Source organism: Dreissena polymorpha, chromosome 5, assembly GCF_020536995.1.
Source record: "Dreissena polymorpha isolate Duluth1 chromosome 5, UMN_Dpol_1.0, whole genome shotgun sequence".
Classification (NCBI taxonomy): Eukaryota; Metazoa; Mollusca; class Bivalvia; order Myida; family Dreissenidae; genus Dreissena; species Dreissena polymorpha.
Window position 1 is genome coordinate 80,251,299 of NC_068359.1, and position 27,573 is coordinate 80,278,871.

At 37.8% G+C, this 27,573-nt stretch overlaps 1 protein-coding gene across 1 annotated transcript; it reads right to left on the bottom strand.

The window, feature by feature from the left end:
- Nucleotides 1-241: 241 nt before the first annotated feature.
- On the bottom strand, nucleotides 242-27,573 carry LOC127881576 (protein arginine N-methyltransferase 5-like). Its single transcript, XM_052429556.1, is given in 18 exon segments — nucleotides 242-743; nucleotides 1,790-1,854; nucleotides 3,844-3,960; nucleotides 5,098-5,191; nucleotides 5,718-5,827; nucleotides 6,392-6,567; nucleotides 7,776-7,901; nucleotides 13,003-13,061; nucleotides 13,893-14,042; nucleotides 16,213-16,302; nucleotides 17,253-17,466; nucleotides 21,801-21,927; nucleotides 23,588-23,654; nucleotides 23,656-23,718; nucleotides 24,055-24,140; nucleotides 24,843-24,869; nucleotides 24,872-24,960; nucleotides 27,491-27,573. Coding segments are annotated over 18 exon segments (1,896 nt in total). The 3' UTR covers nucleotides 242-590.

The window sequence follows — 27,573 nt, forward strand, 5'->3', positions numbered from 1 at the left end:
AAAATCCCAGGCCTATTTGACCTTGAGATCCCTTTTAATGTGGTTACATTCCACTAAATGTGGTTACATCCCACTTCATGTGGTTACATTCCACTTCATGTGATTACAAGCTGATGATTCTGATGCCTCTCTTGCCATAGCTACAGTTATTTGGTGTAAGAGCGTCACTTTGGTTTGTTTTTGGGCTGCACATATGAATTCAACAATAATACATGATAAAAATGAAGAACACATGAATATCTAAAAGTATGCTGACTTTTATTATCCTTTTTGGGATCTCAAGACATATTGCCATTATGAGCTTTCAGGTCTCACTAGCCCCTGTTGCTGATGTTACAGCCCAATTGTGTAGGAGCATCCCTTGGGGGTTCTGCATGGGCTGCACATATACATTCAACAAAAATAAATGAAAAAAAAAGAATGTTTTATTTTTAAAAATGAATGTCAACAGTTCAGATCCGGTTAAAGCCCTATGGTGTAGGAGCGTCCCTTGGGGTGTCTGTATGGGCTGCAAATATAAATTCAACACAAACAAATGAAAACAAAAGATTTTTTTTCTTCTTCAATGAATGTCAACAGTTAACATCTGGTTAGAGCCCAATGGTGTAGGAGCGTCCCTTGGGGTTCTGTATGGGTTGCACATAGGGCTCCCGTACACACCACTCGTACCAGACATTCTTGGCGCTGACCTGACGCCAGAAATCCACCACCACATGATCCCCTCCTCTCAGGTACACAGGGGACTGAAAAAGATGAGAGAGCGAGTATATTAGCCTGGTATCACTTGAAGCTGCACTCTGAGAAAAACTGAGCTTAATGCATAAGCGTCATGTGTCTTACCAGATTTGCTGGTGCAGAATGCTACTGCACAGTCTCATCAGTGACTACGTGTTTCCCCATTACAAGAATTTCATTTCATAGATAATAATAAAGATAAACAGGTGAGTGATTTTTCCGCGGATATCTGCGGATTGGTTTGTCCGTGGGTCATTTCCACAATTCGCGTAAATTTGTAAAAATAATGGTTCGACTGATTCCACAGGCGTATTTCATTAGCGGCCCGAAAATCCGCATATTACACTGGTAGATTCTGTCTAAGCATTTTTTTAAACGAGCGATGTCATTGGCTTTTGTTTCCCAATCTTCCTATTTAAAATTGGTCTTTTAAAATGTGATTCATATTTCTCTGCTGATTCCAATTGCAAATGGCGCCTTTGTGAAGCGAAAATGAAAATTATTAAACAAACAAACTAATCTCACAAAATCTTGGAGATCGAAAAATTATTGAAAAACTAATTTAAATGGGAAAGGGAAGAGCCAACAGTGGATATAATTCAGAAAGCAATAACACTTCTGAATGGATACGGAAGATCAACTTAGTCTTAGTGCGGCTTAAGTCATATTCGAAAAAATCTAGAAATACAGATCACGTGGTAAAATGTTGTGAGTTGAACATTGTAACATTGTTGACTTTATTTTCAATTTAAAGACATTGAGCTCAAACAAAAGATTGCTGTCATCATTCACAGGGATGGGAATACACATTGATTTTGATCACAATTAATGCTGGTGACTTTGAATAATACGTTAAATGTGAATTTAAAAAGGTTTTCATATATAAATCTTGTTTGTAAGTTTAAGATGGTTTTATTTAAATGTTGTTTTAAGATTTGTCATTGTGTTATGTACGCGATTTGGATAGTCAAAATAAGTCTACTGAATATTCCTCCCCTCAGACTTAACCTCAATCACACCCCTGATAAAATATGTACAATCAATGTGCTCTTACTTTCACTGGGAAGAGTATAGGGAACCAGCTAAACATGCCTGGTGAGTGGGTCTCTGGGAGGATACCTGAAATATCAGATGTGCACGTAAACATAGGCTCAATATCAGTTGTAACCATTAACATAGGCCTGAAATATTATTTATAATACATGTTAACATACGTTTGAAATATCGGATTTACCGTAAACATAGACCTGATATATATGAAATGCCCGTAAACATAGACCTAAAATATATGATGTACTTGGAAACATAGACACGAAATATCAGATATCACCCTAAACATGGGCCTAAAATATAAAGTATACCAGTAAACAGAGACCTTAGATGTCCACTTAAAAAATATGCCTGAAATATCAGATGTAAACGTAATCATGGGCCTGAAATATCAGAAATAGCAGTAAACATAGTCCTGAAATATCAGATATACCTGCAAACATAGGCCTAAAATATCAGTTATACCTCTTAAACATAGACTTGAAATATCAGCTATACCAGTAAACATGGGCCTGAAATATTAGATATACCAGTAAACATGGGCCTGAAATATCAGATATACCCGTAAACATGGGCCTGAAATATCAGATGACCCCGTAAACATAGACTTGAAATATCAGATATACCTGTAAACATGGGCCTGAAATATCAGATATACCCATAAACATGGGCCTGAAATATCAGATATACCAGTAAGCATGGGCCTGAAATATCAGATATACCAGAAAACATGGGCCTGAAATATCAGATATACCCGTAAACATGGGCCTGAAATATCAGATGTACCTGTAAACATAGACTTGAAATATCAGATATACCTGTAAACATGGGCCTGAAATATCAGATATACCCATAAACATGGGCCTGAAATATCAGATATACCAGTAAACATAGACTAATAGATAGATAGATTTATTTCTGCGATAGCCTACATACACACAATGCATTGAAACAACATGTACATAAAACAATAAAAAGTAAAAACAGTCATAATTGAAAAGTACATGCATAGAATGCACTATGGCATGCACACTAACGCCAAGGATTACACAAAAAAGAGCAATATCCCTTATTTCCATTGGGATCCTTGATTGTTGGTGGCACGACATAGAGAGGCACTTGTAATAAATTAATACTAAATACTATGTTAATCATAATAAATACATGAAATATAATACATAGATTCAGATCAATGGACACAAATGTATCAATTATGATCGTCATATCACAGATAAATTTGGATGGATTAAAAAATTAAAGGTTACTACAACAAACAAAAATTAAAAAGTCACATTAAGTATGAATGTATTACTTATTAATCCGAAATGATAAGACAATGGGAAAGGAAAATGTAAACATTAAACAGCATAGTATAGCAACTTAAAATAGATTAAGAGACTTGAAATATCAGATATCACCGTAAACATAGAACTGAAGTTTTTGATGTACACATAAACATAGGCCTAAAATATTGGATGTACATGTACACGTTATAATGGGCCTGAAATATTAGATATTCCTGCAAACAAAGGCCTAATACTGACTAGTACTAGCATATGTACCCATACACATAGGCTTGAAAATTGAATGTACACATAAACTTGGGCCTGAAAATATCAGATGTGCCTGTAAACATGGGCCTGAAATATCAGATGTGCCCGTAAACATGGGCCTGAAATATCAGATGTGCCTGTAAGCATGGGCCTGAAATATCAGATGTGCCTGTAAACATAGGCCTGAAATATCAGATGTGCCTGTAAACATAGGCCTGAAATATCAGATGCGCCTGTAAACATGGGCCTGAAATATCAGATGTGCGTGTAAACATAGGCTTAATATCAGATGTAGCTAAAAAACAGTTCCCTGATCTTGAAACTCTGAAGAATACATAAGTTACTCATAGTTTGTGATACTTTTTAATCTGTATACCAAGTGAGATGAACACATTGTATTTGGTATTCAAGATAATTCATTTTGTAAAAAAGTTTTAGAGAGAGGCAGAAGAACAGAGGGAAGAATGGACAGAGAGACATAGGACAATGTTTGGTATGTACATACTGAGGTAGACATCCTTGTAGAGCATGGTATCAAAGTAGCCTGCAAAGCCATGCAGCACCGCTGTGTTCTCCACATGGTACTCCAGACTCTTGAACCTGCTGTTGTCTATCACCTCCGCTGGGAACATTCACAATATAAAGTACAGGATACTTTTTCAAACACAAAACTTAATGACATGCACAAAGATTAAGATTTTGAAACATGCAAAATAGATAGTACATTGTCTTTCTCTACTTTTTCTAATAAACAACATAACTGACAGACACCAAAATGAAAATTAAACAAGAGCACCGCATAACGGGTGCCACGCTCGGCTGCCGGTGCAGTTTTGAATAAATGAAAGCCTGTCAGAATTTTTTTTTTAAGAGGTCACAGTGACCTTGACCTAGTGACCCAAAAATGGGTGTGGCGTGTAGAACTCATCAACGTGCAGCTACATATGAAGTTTCAATGTTGTAGGTGGAAACACTTTCATTTTAGAACCAATGTTCAAAAGGTTAACAAAATGTGAAGGTTTTAGCAAGACGCGGACGACATGACACAGCACAACACGACGAGCTGGCTATGACAATACCTCGGGTTTTCTCCGAAAACAGCCCAGCTAAAATTAGCTAAAAATCTCTCTCCACCTTTGAAATGTTTTTGATTTGAAGATGATGTCAAAATCGCTGAAATCAATTTAAAATATTCTGATACCTGCAAAAGAATTGTTTAAAAACTTCAAAAGGGGTAATAGTGCAAATTTTTACTCAAAATGGATAATAGCCTTAGATTTAAACTTTTTTAAGAGGTCACAGTGACCTTGACCTAGTGACCCAAAAATGGGTGTGGCGTGTAGAACTCATCAACGTGCAGCTACATATGAAGTTTCAATGTTGTAGGTGGAAACACTTTCATTTTAGAACCAATGTTCAAAAGGTTAACAAAATGTGAAGGTTTTAGCAAGACGCGGACGACATGACACGGCACAACACGACGAGCTGGCTATGACAATACCTCGGGTTTTCTCCGAAAACAGCCGAGCTAAAATTAGCTAAAAATCTCTCTCCACCTTTGAAATGTTTTTGATTTGAAGATGATGTCAAAATCGCTGAAATCAATTTAAAATATTCTGATACCTGCAAAAGAATTGTTTAAAAACTTCAAAAGGGGTAATAGTGCAAATTTTTACTCAAAATGGATAATAGCCTTAGATTAAAACTTAGAGAGCGGCAACAGCTTGCGTTTAAGACTTCATGAGTTTTGTTTACTTACCTTTGTTAGGGTGGTGGAACTTGAATACAGGTTGAGGTGGAGCCAGTATCTGACAGTTGTGGAGACGAACCACATATGGCATCTCAAAGTTGGACTAAAATATTCAACAACTCTTGTTTAGCCTCGCACTGGGAAAACCGAGAAAAACAGGATAATTGGGGACAAATATTCACCCAAAAACAGGATAATTGGGGACAAATATTTACCCCAAAACAGGATAATTGGGGACAAATATTTACCCAAAAACAGGATAATTGGGGACAAATATTTACCCTTATAAAATAAGCCCTGTTTTCTTATAGCGAGGCTCGTATAGATTTTAACACTCAAAGTTTGCTTTAAAAGCATTATTAGCAAGCTTATCTGGACAATGTTTTAACAGCCTAACAAAATGTTCACAGTAAATATAGTCTAATCAGGTTCCACACTTTTATGTTTTAATGGTATTTTTTGTTTAAAGAAGGTGTTTTCATACCAAAAATCCAGTTTAGCCGAAAAGTGCAGAATTCAAAGACTAAACTGAGACGAATTTTTATGCACATGCATTAAGCCCTGTATTCCCAGAACATGACTCAGGAAATAAATGTCCCAATCCAGCCCTGTTTGACCTATTGACCTACCTCTGCAGGCTTGTCCCTGTCCTTGGAGGCCCTCACTTCATTGTAGAGCTTGGAGGACTGAAGGGGGGCCAGATAGGAGGTGTACTCACACGGGATACTGATACCGTCATCTACAAGGTGCAAAAACACACTGTGTTGTCAAACATTACAATGTACTCACTCAATTCACTGATCAAAAAGGTAGCAAACAAGCATCATGTTATCTAAAGACTTCTGGAGAAAATCTTTAAAAATCCATGTTTCTTTGATTCTAAAGGCAGCATTGATTGCATGTTGGGGTTCACAGTTTCACAATTATTTGGTTGTATTCTGCACAATAAAGTAAAATGATTTTTTTCAAAATAAACTTTTTTAATCACCAAACTCAAAATTAAACATAAATTAATATCATTTTTCCCCCCAAAACACTTCATATTTTTAACCAATCATTCAATTTCAGTTACAACCAACAAAAACCGTCCTGAACTGTTAAAACTGACAAGAAATTGTTAAGTTTGGACAATTTTCAAAGCACCTAAAAGCTGCTGACACATTCACTCATGATACCACTTGTACACATGAGTGACAATCTAATATTAGCCCATAAGTCTGTCCCCTACCTTTTGTCTCTGTCCCTAACCCAATTTTGTACTTATCAGGGGACCGTCCCTACTAGCCCAACACTCTGACCCTACCTTTCAGAAACCTCTGGGCCCCGTCAAGGCACTCGGGCGAGAGCTCGTTGTCCCCAAACGACCCCAGCAGTTCACTGACCAGGATGTCAGCTCTGATCGGCGCCTCCCAGTGCCTCATGTCACATGACACTACGTCCACCTTGTCCCCCCATAGCTCCTCCTTTAGGTTCTCTAACCTGAACATACACACAGGTCAGTTACTAAACACTGAAAAACTGAACACTGAACATCTTAATTCACCAAAGCCTGCAAATCCATTAAAACAAGAGCTGTATTTGAGCAAATACAAGAAACCGTTGGAGACGGGTGATGCTCCCCAAAGGTTTTTTTGTCACAAAATTGCACTATATATTCAGATAAAAGGAAACGTCTTGAGGGCACAGAAGTTGGGGGGACAAGAATTTTTTATATAAAATTTCAAAGGGCCATAACTCTGTGAAAAATCATCCAACCAGAATCCGATGATAATATGCACATCTCCTCTTAGTAGTGAAGCTTCCCATAAAGTTTCATTGAATTCCGGTCATTAGTTGCTGAGAAATAGCCCGGACAAGAATTGCACTATATGTACAGTTAATGGAAAATTTCAAAGGGCCATAACTCTGTGAAAAATCATCGGAGCAAAACCCCCTGATAATGTGCACATCTCCTTTTGGTTGTGAAGCTTCCCATAAAGTTTCATTGAATTCCGGTCATTAGTTGCTGAGAAATAGCCCAGACAAGAAGTGCACTATATGTACAGTTAATGGAAAATTTCAAAGGGCCATAACTCTGAGAAAAATCATCCGACCAGAACCCACTGATAATATGCACATCTCCTCTTGCTAGTGAAGCTTCCCATAAAGTTTCATTGAACTCCAGTCATTAGTTGCTGAGAAATAACCCGGACAAAAATTGTGCACGGACGGACACACAGACGGACAGACGAAGCGGCGACTATATGCTCCCCCCAATTTTTTTTGGGTGAGCATAATAAATGGACCAGAACCAAACAATATTTATGATAACTCCCAGGGCCTTATCCAACACAAGCAATACTATGGTCTGCATTCTGGGAAAACTGGGCTTAATGCATTTGTGTCTTCAGAGATTAGCAATGCACACAAGCTAATTAGGGATGACACTGTCCACTTTAAATCGTTTAAAGGATGTCTCTTCTAAACATATTCTGGTGTAGGCGGAAAGTATTGTCTTTGATAAGCCTGTGCGAACTACAAAGACTAATCTGGGACAACACTCTACACAGATGAATTAAGCCAAATTATCCCAGAGCAAAGCTCAAATGTACACCAAGTCAGAACCCATTCAGATTAATATCAAGTCCCAGGGCCTTATCTGACACTAGCAATAATACAAACACCCAACAGAGAAGGCAAAGTATTACGTGACGACTGCGTTGGGGTTCTTCTCCACTGCATACACCTTGCTGATGATTCGGTCGGCCTGCTTGGCTGCAGCCAGAGAGGCTCGAACCAGTGGACCACGCCCCGCACCCACAACCATCAGCACCCTGGATAGACAGAAAGCAGTGGTATTGAAAGCATTATAAGTGAAATAAAGATATGAGCCTTGTTCTGCATATGTGTAAAGAATTGTTCAAAATGAGCCTGTGCAGTCTGCACAGGCTTATGTGGAACAATACTTTCATGGAATTATTTATTTTGAAGGAAGTCTCTTCTTACTGAACAAATCACTTTCGGCGGCAGGTGTCCTCCCTGATTAGCCCCTGTGGACTGCAACAGGGAAATCTGGTACAACACTGCACACACATGCTCAGAACCAGGTTCATATATTTGTGATTAATACTCACCTTACTCAAGGTGCTGGAATACAAACAAGAGGGCCATGATGGCCCTGAATCGCTCACCTGACTAACCTTGCTACATCAACTTAAACTCTATCAGACCCATATAAATCCCAAGCAAGATTTCATCAATTAATACATTCTGACAAAATTTCATTAAGACGTGATGAAAACTGTGACCTCTTTCATCTACACAAGGTTTTACTAGCATTGGCCCAGTGACCTAATTTTTTACCCCAGATGATCCATATACGATCAAAAATCAGATATTATCAAGATAAATTATAGCAACCCCAGTTAAATTTTAAAATTTGCCATACATCAGTTTTATTAATATAGCTAGATAGAAATTTACACAAGAGATGTGTTCGTCAGAAACACAATGCCCCCTATTGCGCCGCTTTGAAATAAAAAAAAATTGTTTGACCTTTGACCTTGAAGGATGACCTTGACCTTAAACTTCCACCACTCAAAATGTGCAGCTTCATGAGATACACATGCATGCCAAATATCAAGTTGCTATCTTCAATATTGCAAAAGTTATGGCCAACGTTAAAGATTTTTTTACGGACAGACGGACAGACTGACATACTGACTGACGGACAGTTCAACTGCTATATGCAACCCCACCGGGGGCATAAAAAGCTTTCCAAAACCAGGTTTTTAATGTTTAATGTCATATAAATATAAAATAGAACGATTTGTTAAAAATAAAATCCTTCAATGTTAACCATAATTTGTCTCAATCCTAAACCACAAATTATCAGTTACAAAAACCTTGAACATAAAAAACACTGTAATCATTACCGATTCTAAATGTATTTAAAACAAGAGATGTGTTCGTCAGAAACACAATGCCCCCTATTGAACCGCTTTGATTTTTTTATATTTGTTTGACCTTTGACCTTGAAGGATGACCTTGACCTAAACTTCCACCACTCAAAATGTGCAGCTTCATGAGATACACATGCATGCCAAATATCAAGTTGCTATCTTCAATATTGAAAAAGTTATGGCCAATGTTATAGTTTTCGGACAGACAGATGCCATATATTTGACATTTGACCTTGAAGGATGACCTTGACCTTCACCTGTCACCACTAAAAATGTTCAGCTCCATGAGATACACATGCATGCCAAATATCAAGTTGCTATCTTCAATAGTGAAAAAGTTATGGCCAATGTTAAAGTTTTTTTCGGACGGACGGAAAGACTGACATACACACATACTAACATACTGACTGACGGACAGTTCAACTGTTCTACAACTAATTTAACTAAAAAAGAAATAAATGAGATCAAAAACACAATGCCAGTCAATGGTATGAACGTACTGAGTTCGATATGAACAAAATAAATGAAGTATTTAATATGCATTAAACATTACAATAATTGGTCATTTGACATTTAATATATTCTTAGAAACACATTAAAATACTTCGGTTGTGTTTATTTGCACCTGGTTTTACGTATATTTCAACGTAAATGCAATTAATAGGCATTTTGACAGCAGACTGTTGAAACTCGGTACGAATTTCCACACGACCAATCTGAATGAAATTTGATCGTCTGTTTTTCATTGGTGAACATAAATATATCAACATCATTAATATCCAAATGACCTTGTCAGGTCGCAAATGTGTTGTAAACAACCGGGTGTCAGCCCAGGTACTCGAAAGTGCAGTAAACAAAGGAAATGGGACACAGACGTTGTACTTGAATCCAATGTAGATTGTTAAGCCGCGAATATAAACTAAATATTATTAAAATTTATATCATATTGAAGAGAATTTATTTTTCTTTCAATCTGCATTTATATTATTTTGATTTCATTTAAGATATTTTATAAAAATAACTTGTAAGGAAACCACTATGCAAATAAGCTGATTTTCTTAGATCTTCCACTGATAAGATAAGTTCTGCTGGGGTTGCTAAAACATTCTGACCATATTTCATTAAGATCAGATAAAACTATGACCTCTATTGTCTGTACAAGGGTTTTCTATGATTTGACCTAGTGACCTAGTTTTTGACCCCAGATGACCCAAATACAATCCCAACCCAGATTTCATCAAGATAAACATTCTGACCAAATTTCATACGGTTTGGATGAAAACTGTGACCTCTATTGTCTACACAAGGTTTTTCTATTATTTGACCTTGTGACCTAGTTTTTGACCCCAGATGACACAAATACAATCCCAACCCAGTTTCATCAAGATAAACATTCTGACCAAATTTTATAAAGATGGGATGAAAACTGTGACCTCTACTGTCTACACAAACAAATTGTTGACGCACGCACACACACACGCACAACGGACATCACACTGTCACATAAGCTCACCATGTCACTTCGTGACAGGTGAGCTAAAAATAACTTTTAAAACCTTATAAATAAAATAGCTAGACAAGATGGCAGATCCATTTTTTTTCACAGAGACTACTCGATACAGAGCATTAAGCAGGATTTAAAAAAAGGGCCATCACTGCCCTTAAATGATCAGTAGCATGAAATTTCAAAACAATTTAAACAAGAGCTGTCTCCATCGGAAGACATATGCCCCCAAATAACTTTTTTTCGAAACCTAAACGCAGATTTTGAAACCTAAACCCAGACCCTAAGTTCAAGTTCAAGGTCAAAGGGGTAAAAATTTGTGTGCGTATCATGGAAAGGCCTTGTCCATATACACATGCATACCCGTTACCAAATATGTAGGTTACATCTGAAGCGACAAGTGACATAGAAGTTATGAGCATTTTTTGAAACCTAAACGCATAAGTGAGACGGGCAGACAGATGGACAGACAGACGGACGGACAGTGCGACTGCTATATGCCACCCTCCCATGGGCATAAAAAAGTTATGTTTTGATATATGACAGTAACAATCCAACATGCACAACTTCGTAACATAAGGACATTTTTTCAATGATTCAAGGGCCGTTACTCAGGAGTGTCTTAGTCAATTCGGCTGATTATCAAACATGACTTAGATCTTATGACCTTTCACATTTTCATGAAGTGTGGCGGTAATCCTATGACATTTGCTCGAGTTATTGAGCGGAAACAAGAAAAAAAGCAAATTTTCAATGATTCAAGAGCCGTAACTCAGGAGTGCCTGGGTCTGATTTGGCCGATTATCAAATATGACCTAGATGTTATTGCCTTACACATTTTCATGAAGTTTGGTGAATATCTGATGACAATTGCTCTAGTTATTGAGCGGAAACAAGAAAAAAAAATTCACGATGATTCAAGGGCCGTAACTTAAAAGAGTGTCTGGGTCAATTTGGCCATTTATCAACCTTGACCTACATGTTATTGCCTTACACATTTTCATGAAGTTTGGTGAAGATCTGATGACAATTGCTTGACTTATTGAGCGGAAACTAATCCGGACTGACACACTAACTAACTGACTGACAAACTGACGGTGCGATTTTAATATGCCCCCAGAACCTATGTTCTGGGGATATAAAAATCATTTTTAAAATGAACTTGTATGCCTTATTTTAATAAATATGAGCCTTGCTCTGGAAAAATGGGGCTTAATGAATGTGCGATAAGTGTCATCCCAGAATACCCTGTGGGGCTTAATGCATGTGCGATAAGTGTCATCCCAGAATACCCTGTGGGGCTTGATGCATGTGCGATAAGTGTCATCCCAGATTACCCTGTGGGGCTTGATGCATGTGCGATAAGTGTCATCCCAGATTACCCTGTGGGGCTTGATGCATGTGCGATAAGTGTCATCCCAGATTACCCTGTGCATTCAACATAGAGTAATCACTTAAAGCCTTGAATTGATTTTCGTTTAGAAGAGACCTCCTTGAAACAAATTCCATAAAAAAGCGAAAAATGTCGCCCATGATAAACATGTGTGAACCGCACAGGCTAATCTGGGACAACACTTTCAGCACATGCATTAAGCCCCATTTTAAAAGATTTAGGCTCTTATATAATTCAATAAAATATTAATCAAGTCAAATTTACATGACTTCACAAAAATACAACCATAAATTGCCAGTTGCACTGGTTGACATTATAACAGTGCAAAGAGCTTTAAATTTAACTTGTCATCTGATTTAAAACTTCCCACATGAAATCACACAAAATGTTAGGTTTTCAGTTACCTGTCACTTCAAAAGAGAAATGATTACTAACAAACTTTAATAATACAAATTGCACTAGACTGACATTTAAATATAGTTTTTGGTTTTTAACAAGCTGCTAAACCACATCATTACTTTAGTTTGTTTGATTAATTATGATTTAAACATCTCTTTGAAGTTTTGTTTGCCAATCAAGAGGTTAATTATAGCTTCCAAGAAAAACCTAAACCATGCATTGGTGGTAATGAGGTAATCATGTAACTGTTAGTCATCCAACCAGTGCAAAAAGTGATAAAAATTGCAAAAGGAATTTCAATTTCAAAGTATTTTTCATTTCTATGGGGAACAAATTTATCTTCACAGAACAGACATGATTCATCAAATACAAAGAGGGACATTCTGAAAGAACCTTGTTATAGAAAAATGAGGCAATGGGTGTGCTTTAAGTGTTGACCATGATAAGCCTGTGTAGTGGACAGAAGAAGTCTATACTAAATGAAATCAATTCTATACCGAAAGTGTAATCCCTGATAAGCCTGTGAGACAACACTTTACCCACATGCATTATGCCCCGTTTTCATCCAGCAAGCTCAATATTTTGTATTGTATTGTATTTTGTATTGTATTGTATTTTGTATTGTATTGTATTTTGTATTGTATTGTATTTTGTATTGTATTTTGTATTGTACTTACACAGATTTAGTCTCTTTTTCTTCTGGTTTGATTTTATCCAACAATGCATAGTAAATAGCCTAAAATAAAAGAAGTGTACACCATTAAAATACAAAACAGGCATAATAAGCAGTTAAATAATAAGCGTTTAAATTAACAACATTTTAATTTAATTATTTCATGACAAACTAAACCTGAAGAACAGATCAGTACTTTGACGGTACATTTATGAAATTGCTTGCCCACCTTACTCCCACTTTCTAATACTGTCAGTATTGGAAACAGATGCAACATTGTTTGAGCCATGTTCTCGGAAAACAGGGTTTAATGCATTTGTGTAAAAAGTCGTCCCAGATTAGCCTGTGCATTTTTTTTTCAGGATTTTTCCTTAAGAGACTCCCTTTAAAAATAAAATACAATACAAGCTTAAAGGGTTGTCCTTGACAGGCAGTCTGCAGGCTAATCTAGGACACCTTTCCCACATGCATTAAGCCCAATTTTCACAGATCAAGGCTAAAATTATTTCACTACAAACTTAGAGGATATATCTGCCAACACCGACTGCTGCCCACCTTTGGTAGTGGGAGTACTTGGTAGGGTCCTTCTCAATGAAAGTCTCTTCTAAACATAAAACCAGTGTAAGCAAAAGTGTTGTCCCTGATTTGCCAATGTCCACAGGCTAATCTGGCAAAACAATTTATGCACATGCATTAAGCTCCCTTTTCCCAGATCGAGTCTCTATTCTTGACAATCTTGGGTGACCTGTCTAATAGCGAATTAAGCCTGGTTTTCTCAGAAAAGGGTCATTTCTTGACAAAATTGGATGACATATCTAGCCCAGGTTTCCAAGATTAAGGCTCAATACTGCTTTTACTGGACAAACATATCTGATAACACCAACTGTCACCCACCTTTTGGTACTGCGAGTACTTGATGGGGTCCTTCTCAAATATCTCGTATGTCTGTGACTCGAGGTTGTCCATCAGGGGCTGAAGGGGACACTGTAGGTAATCCTCGTAGCCCTTCGCAAACTGGGTCACGGTGTCAGGCGTAGGCTGCGTCTGTGGACGGAAAATGTATGCTCAGCTTCAGTACTCACAAACCTAGGCTTGTATTCACCAACCGATGTTTAGACTTAAGTCTGAGAATAAAGAATATTCTTTAAACTGTAATGTTTTAAATCTTCTTTATGGTTGTGCTTAACTTGACATTTGACACCTCAAATTACGTTATCCTTCATATAGAACAGTGTGCTAATGCTAAATGCACTATTGCCTGCCTCTCTTTTATTTCTATATTAAGATCACATGCGTTAAAATTTAAGTCTAAGAATCAATTGGTGAATATGCGCATGGGCGTAAATGAAAAGTAAAGATTTTCCATCTTGAACTTTTCCTTTACTTAACCCTTAACTGCTCAGTTACGCACTTTGACGTATTTGTCATCTATTAGATAATCAAATATAATTTAAGACCTTTCTTGCTAGCTAGTTTTAAAGGTTTCATTTTCAACTCTAAGGAACTGTTGATCAGCAAACACCACAACACCTTAACACACTGCGAGTTACTCACAGGCTGCCCTTGTTTTATGCTGGTTGCATATAGCCCTTTTTACATTGCTTCTGAGCGGGAAAGGGTTCAACATGAATGCCCCAAACAAAACATGCATGACGTTAAAATGAATATACCCCAAGCTGTTATAAAACATAACAAGAAATTAAAATTATATCTTTAATATGATTGTATAAAAAGGCTGGAACATGTTTAGTACGTATGACTATTGTACCTATTTTATTTCACATTAATAGCTCCCTGTGACCTTGACCTGTGACATGTTGCCATCAAATACAATAAGCTTCTTCCTCCACTCTCAAGTTACCAATTTCTTATTTGCATAGTTGTAGGTCAAAGCGATCTTCAGATATCACAAAGAAACAAATGGTCTACAGAGAGATATCAACTGACCAACAGGTGCAATTCAATATACCCCTGTTTGTTTGAAGGGTGACATACATTTTGAGCAATGAGAATGCTTGTAAGAGTTAAGCTTTAATTTACATGGGTTTAATGTTTTAGATTCAGGCTAATATTAAGCTAACAAATGTTTGTTTGTTAGACCTAAGATTTAACTTAGACTTTAAGTCAAGACAGCTAAATAAAATTGAAAAATCCCTGCAGGTCTCACCCTTGTACAAATAACAAGAACTTGTGTCCATTTATTTGGCAGACAGAAGACGTAGCCAATGCTTTCAATGAAATCCTGTATTAATACTTTTTACTGCAATGTAATCCAACAAAACTGCAAATGTTAAACTCATATGAAAGCACATGTGAAACAACAATATTGACAAATTAATACTGTGTTTAGTGCACATTCAGTTGCCCGCTTTTATAAAGTGAAATGCGGAGCCAAACTGACCCCAGCAATTTTATTTGCCCAATAAGGAAAACTACTGGTACCACGCCTAGCGAAAATAATAAGAGTTAAAAGCCCTGAAAATAGAAAAATTGGTGTTTTGAAATCTTCAGATTGGAAATAATGGGTCTTATTAATTGTTTGGTACCCAATTTAAACAAACTCATCTAAATATTTTGCCATGCTTTTTTCTAAAATGTTCAGTTTCAGTGCTCATTTGTTTTGTTCATTTGTACAAATGCACTATTGGAAGGACCTATACACAACTTTCGTTCCTTTCGGGAATGTTCTGACGGCAATCAGAAATGTTGTAATTTTTTATTGATTGAGAAAAGGCTACTTAATCAAGAAGAAAAACAATTGCTGGACCCACACGTACCGCCCGTGAGGTCCAAAGTGTGTCCATGTACTCTTCATGTGATTCGTGACGAGTCTGGCTGCGAGACTATAAAACACAACATCAAGTGTTTCACCTGACTCTTTTCGTTTATACCACAATGCTATAGCTGGGAAACATTAACCTGAGACATGTGAATGTTTAAGGCACACATAAGTTGCTTTTTCCCCCTTTTTCATACAGTTTGTGCTCATGTTTCATAAGTTGAATGATTCATTTTTCAAATTGTGTGGGGGGCTACTTTTTAACGAAGTTGTTATAAGTACTGAACCTAATGAGTCACGAATTGGGAAAGTGATGCTTAATGTATGTGTTTCAAGTGTATCTCAGAGAAGCCTGTGCAGTCCACTCATTTCTGCATGTAGATCAGTGTCAGGGTAGCATGCCCGTGCTGTGCTGCAATGAAAGCATTGCCCTACCTGCCAGAGATGGTCCAGATACTGCTGATAAGAGTGCACTCCCTTCTCTGGGTGTCTGTCAGCCCCAGTCAGGATCAGCTGAACGTCCAACTGTAAGAGACCATAAGCATGTTTATGGAGCGTGTCTACATTTAGGGAGCACATGGCCTAGTCAGTATCAGCTGTATGTACAACTGCAAGGGAAGAAAAACAAGTTTTCTCCATTTTGGGTTTGTTTGGCTTTTTTGCCTTTTGCAACAGTCTTGAACTTAGCCTTTAATAAACTCTTTACAGCTATGATATGCATTTTTATCTGTTTGTTGTCTCTAAGCAAATAATTAAACAAGAGTTCTGCGATCGGAGACATATGCCCTGCCCCACTACAGGGCTTTGAACTAGTGACCCCCATTTCAATGGGGGTCATTTACTATCCAAGGCCAATGCACATGTGAAGTATCAAGCCAATTAGTCAATTCGTTGATGAGTTATTAATCGGAAACAATTTTCACACTTATTGTGACAGTAACCTTGACCTTGAGACCCCAATTTCAATAGGGGTCATCTACTTAAAAGGCCAACGCACATGGGAAGTATCAAGCCAATCAGTTGATTCGTTGACGAGTTGTTGATCAGAAACGATTTTCCCATATATGGTGACTGTGACCATGACCTTTGACCTAATGATCCCAATATAAATAGCGTGGGAAGTATCAAGCCAATCGGTCAATTCATTGATGAGATATTGATTGGAAGCCATTTCACACTTATTGTGACAGTGACCTTGACCTTTGACCTATTGACCCCAATTTCAAAAGGGGTCATCTATCCAAGGCAAATGCACATGTGAATTATCAAGTAATCGGTCTATTCGTTGACAAGTTATTGATCGGAAACTAACTGGTCTACCGACCAACAGACAGACCCACATTCAGCAAAATAATATACCCCTCTTATTCAAAGGGGGGCATCTGCACAGGCTCATCTGGGATGACACTTTACACACATGCATTTAGCCCCAGTTTTCCCACAACAAGCCTTATTATCTCAGCACACTTCCAAACCTTGAAGAGGCTCCTGAGGAATCCCTGGTGTGACCTTGAGAGGACTGGATAGCCCTTCTTGTTGGTAAGGAAGAGTCCAGTGGAGACCACGACTGCCTTGATTGGCTCTGCCAGCCAGCGCTGCAAGACGGGGTAGGGAGGCAGGTCCTCAGACAACTCCAGGGCAACACTCACACGCTTACTGGAGTCACACATTGTGCGGAAAGTGTTCCACCTGCAATGTAACGCTGCATTGGTACCATGTGACAGTAAAATTAGAAAGCAAATGGTACCTTTTTGAACCAATAGGGCGATAAGTTGTTAAATAAATATGCCTACATTGTCATTCCAGATTAGCATGTGCAGTCCGCACAGCCTTATATGGGACGACACGTTCCACCTAGACTGGATTGTCATTTTGAAGAGACTTTCTTTAAACAACAATTTCCATAAAAGTGTTGTCCCTGATTAGCCTGTGCAGACTGCACAGGCTTAACTTGGCTGAAACTAAAGCACATGCAATATGCCTGGGCAATCCTCACAGGCTGGAGTCACACATCGTTAGAAAAGTGTTCCACCTGGATAATAACTTGTGTGCCACATTAGCCTTTTGTGATTGATATTTTACAGCCCGTCTTTAGGAATGGGAAAATATCATGATAAACCATGAAATTGGAGACAATGAAATAATTAATATGATTAAAAGTATCAGTAATAACCTGTAACTGCATGTTTAACTTCATTTTGTAACTTAAATTATAAAGAGCTACGGAAAAATAAATCTCTATAATAAACTCAACAAGAAACCGTCGGAGACGGGTGATGCTCCCCAAAGGTTTTTTTGTCACAATATTGCACTATATATTCAGATAAAAAGAAACGTTGTGAGGGGCATAACGTTGGACAAAATAATACGATGGATGGTTTAGCAACTTAAAAATTTCAAAGGGCCATAACTCTCTAAATAAATCATCTAACCAGAACCCACAAATAACATGCGCATCTCCTCAAGGTAGTTAAGCTTTCCATAAAGCTTCATTGAATTCCCGTAATAAGTTGCTGAGAAATAGCTCGGACAAGAATTGCACTATATGTACAATGGAAAATTTCAAAGGGCCATAACTCTGTGAAAAATCATCCGACGAGAACCGGCTGATAATATGCATATCTCCTCTTGGTAGTAAAGCTTCCCATAAAGTTTAATTGAATTCCGGTCATTAATTGCTGAGAAATAGCCCAGACAAAAATTGTGCACGGACGGACGGACACACGGACGGACAGACGAAGCGGCGACTATATGCTCCCCCCAAAAATTGTTGGGGAGCATAATAAACTAATTATTGAGTATATCGGAAAAGTTTTTGCTTTTTCAGGGATATTTTAGTCAGAGTTTTGGGAAAAACTATTAATTCACTGATCAAGACTTAGTGATCGCCAAACAAACCTTATGCATCATACGGAACATGTTCCACCTGATTAATGCGAGTGCTTCAGCGGAATATCTGGGTAAGTATTGTTGTTTCAGCGATTTTGTCTTCCTGCATTGGGAAAAGTACTAGTACCACACCAATCCGGAAAAAATATAGCAAAAAAACAACATGTAATCCTTAATTGAACAAACCAATCGAAATATTCTTTTAAATGAATGTGTCATTTTCTGAAATGTTGAGTTTCAGCGCTAATTTTAATTGTTTAGTTACAGCTAATGTGCTTTTGGAATGAACTTTATCCAACTGGGAATTTTGTAACTTTTCCTCAACTAGGAATTTTGTAAGTTTTCCTCAATGGGAAAGTGACTTTAACAGGACTTAATAGAAGGGAAAAAATTGCTGTAATACAATATAAGAATTAGTGCTCACACGGGTACCCGAAAATACCCGAAACCGCGGGTCAAAAAAATAACCGCAATTCCGGGTCAAAGTTTTCGCAACGGTACTGGGTCAAGTCAATATTTTTTTCAAAAGAACGGCGTAAAATCAACTCTGCCGTTTTGTTCTGGCCGTTTTGAATGTGCCGTTCTGACTTTCCATCTCACTTCCGATATAGTTATTTAATTTCGTGGTTTCAAATCTCGTGTTTCAAAGCTCATGTTTCTGTGTAATTATAAGTATTTTGTCAATCTTTGTGTACTGATTACCAAGTGAATAAGAGGAATGAAAACTATTGACGCGGTAAGGGGTTACATTCGCCAGTATGGGCGTGTTTCGGGTTTAAATCCGAAAACGAAAAGGACATTATGATTACCGACAAAGGCATGAACTTGTGTACAAAACTCGTTCTACTGTCAAGGTGGTGAAGCTACCTGTTCAGTCGTTTTTCAAGTTAAGATTCTGATGATAACAACAACACTCTGAAGCTCTCTGGTGTGGTGTTACAACAAACTGCACTTACTGAACTGTTTGGGGATATTTTTTCTGAACGCTGTTTTAGTGTTCCTGATTCTGATGAAGTATCAACTGAACTGAATGGTTACCATGCTGAACCAAGTTGGGCAAAAATCCACTTCAACGGTGGAATTCCAACAAGGAGAAATACCCACAATTAGCACACATCGCCAAGAAGTATTTAATTACTCCAGCAACTTCAGTTGCCAGTGAGCGCGTGTTCTCCACAGCTGGTTACATTGTGTCTGCGCAAAGATCCTGCATGAAAAGTGAAAATGTTGATATGTTGCTGTTTTTGAAAAAGAACTTAGTGATTTGACTTGTATAGAACTGTTTACGCTGAAGTTTTGTTATAATTTAAATTAATTAAGACAGTATTTACTTTCCCCAGTTTTTCTAGTCATTTTCCTTCTTATATACTTCTTATTTAAGTCTTGATATGGTGAGATAAGATCTTGTTTACAGTTTGATACATCAAGTTACATTTGTTCACAATTATCGTAACAAAGTTATGAAGGATTTGTTTTAAGAAGTCTATATTGCGCATTTAGCCTTTTGATTTGTGTGCCTAATTTAAAGAAAATAATACTACATATCGAAATAAAATAGACATCTATTCCCATGATCTCTTAAATTCTTTATTTGCTCTAGTCATTTTGATTCTAATAGATACACCTACATTCTTATAGAGAAAGCACATCATAGCAGTGTTTTTTGTTTTAAAAGGGTTATTTCAACTCATTTGCAGTTTATTTTGCTGAACTTTGTCTTAATATATCTCGTAATCGAGGTTTATCACTCACAGTTTATAATAAATTCATGTATTACTATAAAGAATATGGTAATTCTACATAAAGAATACTTTTTTGTGAAGTAATTTAGTCTTATTTCACAACGGTTATTTGTTAAATGTATCTGATATGTTCATCCTTAAAGAAAATAAATGTTTTATTGTAGTTAACAAAAACAATATTAATTTTTTAATACCCGACCCGAAAATACTCGTACTTTGAAATTTGACCCGCTGACCCGACCCAAAGAAATTTTTTGACCAGTGGGAGCTCTAATAAGAATATTGAAATCTTAAAGATCCTTTAACCAAAATCTTCCTTCACTGATATTAGCATCTCCAATCATGTGTCGAAAGTGTCCACTCCCCATTCCCAAGTGTCCACTCACCATTCCCAAGTGTCCACTCCCCATTCCCATGTGTCCACTCCCCATTCTCAAGTGTCCACTCCCCATTCCCAAGTGTCCACTCCCCATTCCATAGTGTCCACTCCCCATTCCCAAGTGTCCACTCCCCATTCCCAAGTTTCCACTCCCCATCCCAAGTGTCCACTCCCCGTTCCCAAGTTTCCACTCCCCATTCCCATATGTCCACTCCCCCATTCCCAAGTGTCCACTCCCCGGTTCCCAAGTCTCCACTCCCCATTCCCAGGTGTCCACTCCCCATTCCCAGGTGTCCACTCCCCATTCCCAGGTGTCCACTCACCATTCCCAAGTGTCCACTCCCCATTCCCAAGTGTCCACTCCCCATTCCCAAGTGTCCACTCACCATTCCCAAGTGTCCACTCCCCATTCCCAAGTGTCCACTCCCATTCCCAAGTGTCCACTCACCATTCCCAAGTGTCCACTCCCCGTTCCCAAGTGTCCACACCCCGTTCCAAGTGTCCACTCCCCATTCCCAAATGTCCACTCACCATTCCTAAGTGTCCACTCCCCATTCCAAAGTGTCCACTCCCCCATTCCAAAGTGTCCACTCACCATTCCCAAGTGTCCCGGCAACATTCCCAAGTGTCCACTCACCATTCCCAGTGTCCACTCACCATTCCCAAGTGTGCACTCACCATTCCCAAGTGTTCACTCACCCATTCCCAAGTGTCCACTCACCATTCCCAAGTGTTCACTCACCATTCCAAAGTTTCCACTTACCACTCCCAAGTGTCCACTCACCATTCCCAAGTGTCCACTCACCCATTCCAAGTGTCCACTCACCATTCCCAGGTGTCCACTCACCATCCCAGGTGTCCACTAACCATTCCCAGGTGTCCACTCACCATTCCCAAGAGTCCACTTACCATTCCAAGTGTCAACTCACCATTCCCAAGTGTCCCTCAACCATTCCCAAGTGGTCCACTCACCATTCCTAAGTGCCCAATCACCATTCCCAGTGTCCCCTCACCATTCCCAAGTGTCTTCAGTTGGCTGTCTCTCCTCGCAATGTTCCTCTCCCTCTATAATGTCATCCACACTGTCCACAGCAGAAAGTGTCGGCACCTGGATCCAGAATTGCTGAAAACAGAAACACACTGATCCCTTTATCCTTCCTCTCAAATGTGTAGTGGCATTATCAATCAGACATGATTGTTAGAGATAAAGGGTTGAGTTGTTGGAAAGTTTTTAATAGATGCCACCCTTTAAAAAAACTTCTGTAGTATCGTCCAATTATCCCTTAAAATTGACAGCACTCACTGCTTTAGAATTTTTTATTTTTCATACTTAAAGTAATCTTTATTGTTTTTGACTTTTTTTAAAGGAAAATAATTAAATGAGCCTAGCTCAATGGAAAGGGTGTTTAATGCATGCATGTAAAATGTTGTCCAAGATTAGCCTGGTGCAGTCTGCACAGGCTAATCAGGGACATAACTTTTCCGCCTATACAAGATTTCGATTAAGAAGAAACTCCTTTAAAACAAGGGCTGTTTTGTAAACATGCATGCCCCCATATGGGCTCTCAGTGTAGTGACAGCCATTTTTTAAATATGTTTTTTGTCACTGTGACCTTGACCTTTGACCTAGTTACCTGAAAATCAATCGGGGTCATCTGCGCGTCATGATCAATGTACCTATGAAGTTTCATGATTCTAGCCATAAGCTTTCTTGAGTTATCATCGGGAAACCATTTTACTATTTCGGGTCACTGTGACCTTGACCTTTGACCTAGTGACCTGAAAATCAATAGGGGTCATCTGCCAGTCATGACAATGTACCTAACAAGTTTCATGATCCTAGGCATAAGCGTTCTTGAGTAATCATCCGGAAACCATTTTACTATTTCGGGTCCACTTGACCTTGACCTTTGACCGAGTGACCTCAAAATCAATAGGGGTCATCTGCGAGTCATGGTCAATCTACCTATCAAGTTTCATGATCCTAGGCGCATAAGCATCTTGAGTTATCATCCGGAAACCATTTTACTATTTCGGATCACCGTGACCTTGACCTTTGACCTAGTGACCTCAAAATTAATAGGGGTCATCTGCGAGTCATGATCAATCTTCCTATCAAGTTTCATGATCCTAGGCATAAGCATTCTTGAGTTATCATCCTGAAACCATTTTACTATTTCGGGTCACCGTGACCTTGACCTTTGACCTAGTGACCTCAAAATCAATAGGGGTCATCTGCGAGTCATGATCAATGTACCTATCAAGTTTCATGATCCTAGGCATAAGCGTTCTTGAGTTATCATCCAGAAACCATTTTACTATTCGGGTCACCGTGACCTTGACCTTTGACCTAGTGACCTGAAAATCAATAGGGGTCATCTGCGAGTCATGATCAATCTACCCATCAAGTTTCATGATCCTAGGCATAAGCGTTCTTGACTTATCATCCGGAAACCATTTTACTATTTTGGGTCACAGTGACCTTGACCTTTGACCTAGTGACCTCAAAATCAATAGGGGTCATCTGCGAGTCATGATCAATGTACCTATGAAGTTTCATGATCCTAGGCCTAAGCGTTCTTGAGTTATCATCCGGAAACCACTGGTGGACCGACCGACCGACAGACCGACCGACATGTGCAAAGCAATATACCCCCTCTTCTTCGAAGAGGGGCATAACAAAAAAAAAATGTCCATGTCTGATTAGCTTGTGAAGACTGCACAGGCCAATCTGGGATGCAAATACTTTATCTTGTTTTCTCAGAAACCAGTCTCACAGTCATTGCAATAAGCCAGAGACCTTGAAAGAATCCCCCCTGCAGATGTTCATTAATGGTGCGTGCCAGGTTGACAATTGTGTCCAGTCTTCAGAGGGATCAGGATGGCTGGCAGGCCCAGATGAGACGCATATGTCAGCTCCTCCTTCAATGCCTGCAAAAAAATGTTTATTGCTTCATCGCATGTGCATTTTTTTGCATATTAACAATTTATCTCACGCATTTTGAGCGTGAAATAAATCGCCTCTAGAACAGTTTTTTGCGCATTTTTGAAAATTATGTAATTAAAGGTTAAGCTCAAGTTCATGGCCAATGGAGAACACTGTGTACCAATGTATTATTAATTCTTACTGCGTACTTTAGTGACATAGAAGTGGAACATTTTACAAGTTACATTCTACATTGTTTTAGTTTTGAACAATGACTTCCATAATAGCAATGTCATAAAATAGCAAGCAATCAGACAGAAGTGAAACGTTTTGGAGCATACCAATTCTGAGTTCTTGCGTATGTGCTCCACTTTGGAGTCCAGTTCTAACCATGTTGATGTCTTCCCAACAACAAGACTACCCCAATCTGCAAATAGACAAGCACATTATGGACACCACATTTGACTGACTCTCAATCAAAATGAGTTGTTCCACAAACAATCTTGAAATTTATTACTTGAGACAAAGAAAATGTTACACCAAAATAAGCACAAGTTCAATTTTTTTATGTTACTTAAGACAAAGAAAGTGTTTTATAAGCCAGTCTATAAAAAAACCAAAAATTTGACACAGTCTGGTTCAAAATTTAACAGTGCAAGGATTGCAGGCTTTTTTTTTGAGCCTCACTCTGGGAAAATCAGACGTATGCATTGCGTAAAGTGCCATTCACAAAGGCTTGTCAGGAACGAAACTTCACCGTAAAACAATGTTTGCTAAAAAGAGACTTACTTGAAACTAAAATACCAAAAAAAGTGGAAAGTGTTGTCCCTGATTAGTCTGTGTGGTTTGCACAGGCTAATATGTGATTAATTGTATGCAAATACATAAAGCCCTTTATTTCCGAACAGATGATCAATTTTGACCACTGCTCTGGTTGATAACAAATAACCAACAGGTATCGACTTTAAAAACAATATTTTTCTTTGTTTTATTAAATCATGCTTTATGTCCTGACTGTGTGTACATACAATCATAACTTCAAACAAACTGGTGCACTCAAAACTGCAGTATACTTTGCTTTAAAGGTAAAACTTAATGACATCACATGGAAACATGAAAATGCTCGCACCGCTGCTGGTCATGCACAGATCCGACTTGTAAGGGCACCCAGTCGTGAACATGCTGGGCCCTGTATCTTCTCACGTCGGAAGCGAGGGTTCACAATGGGCAGGCACACATAGTCAAACCTGATATACATAGAAGTAAAGGTCAATTGTGTTCTTTAGCCAAGTTGAAGTTTATACTTATGCCCTTTTAGACTTCCTTTAACAAATGTTCACTGATATAGGTTAAGATAAAGTAAGATTATGCAAGGAATCCTATATAAGTTTCCATGCATCTTTTTGATTTGTTATTTCATTATGAAAAACCGAGACGTAATCGATGAGCAGTAAACTTATTTATCCTCTGATTACTGTGCATAAAGCGGTTAAGGAAACAAGTAAAAATTTCTGAATTAATGCAAACAATGCAGCAATAAACGATTTACCTTCAAAGATTGATTTATTTCCCTTTAATGCCAGATATTTTATTTACAATGTCAAAATTAAGGACCATGTAAGTGTGTAAAATGGGAGAGAAATACTACTGACGCAACATAAGTCTTACCTCTTTATTAGGTTGACATTCACTTGATAAATCATTATTACAATATAGTCTACTTCGAGTGTCAAATATATCCCTTATTCTCATCGTATCGGCCCTCCTCATCACATCATGCATTTAATAATAAAAACTCAAAAAGTGCTGAGAAGTAAATGTTTTTCCAATTTTAGAAGTGTTATTTTAATTGCTGTTCATTAATGACTATTTCAACGAGTATCTTTACCATGATTTCTGGTTTTCATTTAAAAATAGGTCATGTTTATTCTAGACCGATATTATGATTACATATAATTGTGTTACTTTGTTTTTGGTTTATTAAATGTTGTATAAGCCGCTTATTTGTGAACAAAATATATCAATAACTTAGGACAAATATGGAAAAGAGTTTCGTTTTTTTCATTAAGAAACAATTAAAGAAAAATAACATGTGCATAGTAACAAAACTTTGCAACCAATCAGAAGGGCCAATACTATGAGAAACAGTGTACATGATACTGATTACTACATGGGGCTTAGTATCGCATAGATCGGTCATTGTCCACTCGGGTACTACTTACATGACCCCAGGTACTCTATAGTATACTTACATGGAATTTTAACGCTAAATTGGTTGCTGTCGGCTATTTTTTTTAAATTAACTATGTTCACATTTATGTCAATTTTTCTATTAAATGGCCTCGATATTATCCAAACTCATACTCAAAATGCATGCTGATGCAGTTTTTTTTAAAAGAGAAGTTGGTTTAAGATAAACAATATTGTTTTACGGTTATCAGTAGCGCACTTAACCACACCGGATTTTGGGCCGGAATACAACTTGGGTACAGTCTAGTGCTGCAAAAATATACTGGTATATCCGTATATTAATAATAACATATCGCAATACAAAATCCGCATATTGTATTGCCATACGATTTTCATCACACCGGTACAAAAATTCTACAAAAAATACATCCATATTTCGCCCAGAAAAGCCATCCGAAATAATGATATCAAGGTAAACAAAACAAATTGGGTGTTAAATTTAAGATGAAGCTTATGGAGATACGAAAAAAAACGCACAATTAATTACATAATAAAAATGTTAATTGATAGTTATATTATAAACATAAGATGTTTATATTATAAACATAAGTAAAAATGATAAAAAACAAGAGCACCGCATAACAGGTGCCACGCTCGGCGGAAGGGAAGGCTGACGGCGGACGACGAGCAGTCTATGACAATACCTTGGGTTTTTCTCCGAAAACAGCCTTGCTAAAAATTATGTAAACAGCATTCTGATAAGTTACACGACAGGCTTTTAAACATCCACAATCTTCTTTATAGACATTTTGTAAAAAAGGCTATTATTGCCATTAGGATATAACTAGAACTTAAACATACAATACAAAGGTTATTTTCATGTAATTAAGTTGGTTTTGTAGATTAGCTGGCGAGTTATAATTGTGGTACAAGTTGGCAATATATTGCAATACGGGTTTTTGAACTAACAATATATTGCAATAAAGTTTTGGGCGTATTGTTGCAGCACTAGTACAGTCTAATATCGACCAGGTATGTTTAAGTATATTTACCATACCCGGGGTACATGTAAGTATACTTAATAGTACCAGGGGTACATGTAAGAGTGCCCGAGCGACAATGACCAATCAAGCCTTGGTATCACCAATATTTTGGCAAAAGTTAAAAACATTACGGATTTTTATGCAGTTTCTGTTGTTATGTCAAAGAATTGGACATTTAACTATAAATTTGCATTAAATATATATGTTTTTCAATCTTTTCACTAAAATATTTTGACATTTTCATTAAGAGGGCCGATACTACAGATACACGTGCAACTAAATTATAAAAACAGGTAGATAAAAAAGCAATGAATATAGTGCTAACAACTGCAAATGCAGTAAAGAGATGTAAGTAAAAAATCTCCCATAAAAGGGAAAAATGAGGGATGGTGGGTAGTTTCCCATGATGGCCTGAGAGGGCCCTGTACGGTAAATAATGTAACTAAATGCGGGTAGGACTTTTTACACGGGGACTATGTGCATGGCTCTATAATGGCCATCGGTTGTATTACCACTTTAAAACAGTTTCAGTCAACCACTTTACCCAGCTTTGCAAGCTGTATCAAGCGCTCTGCTGCAGTCTGGAACGCAATTAAAATCGCGACCACACGACACTCTTCCAGACAT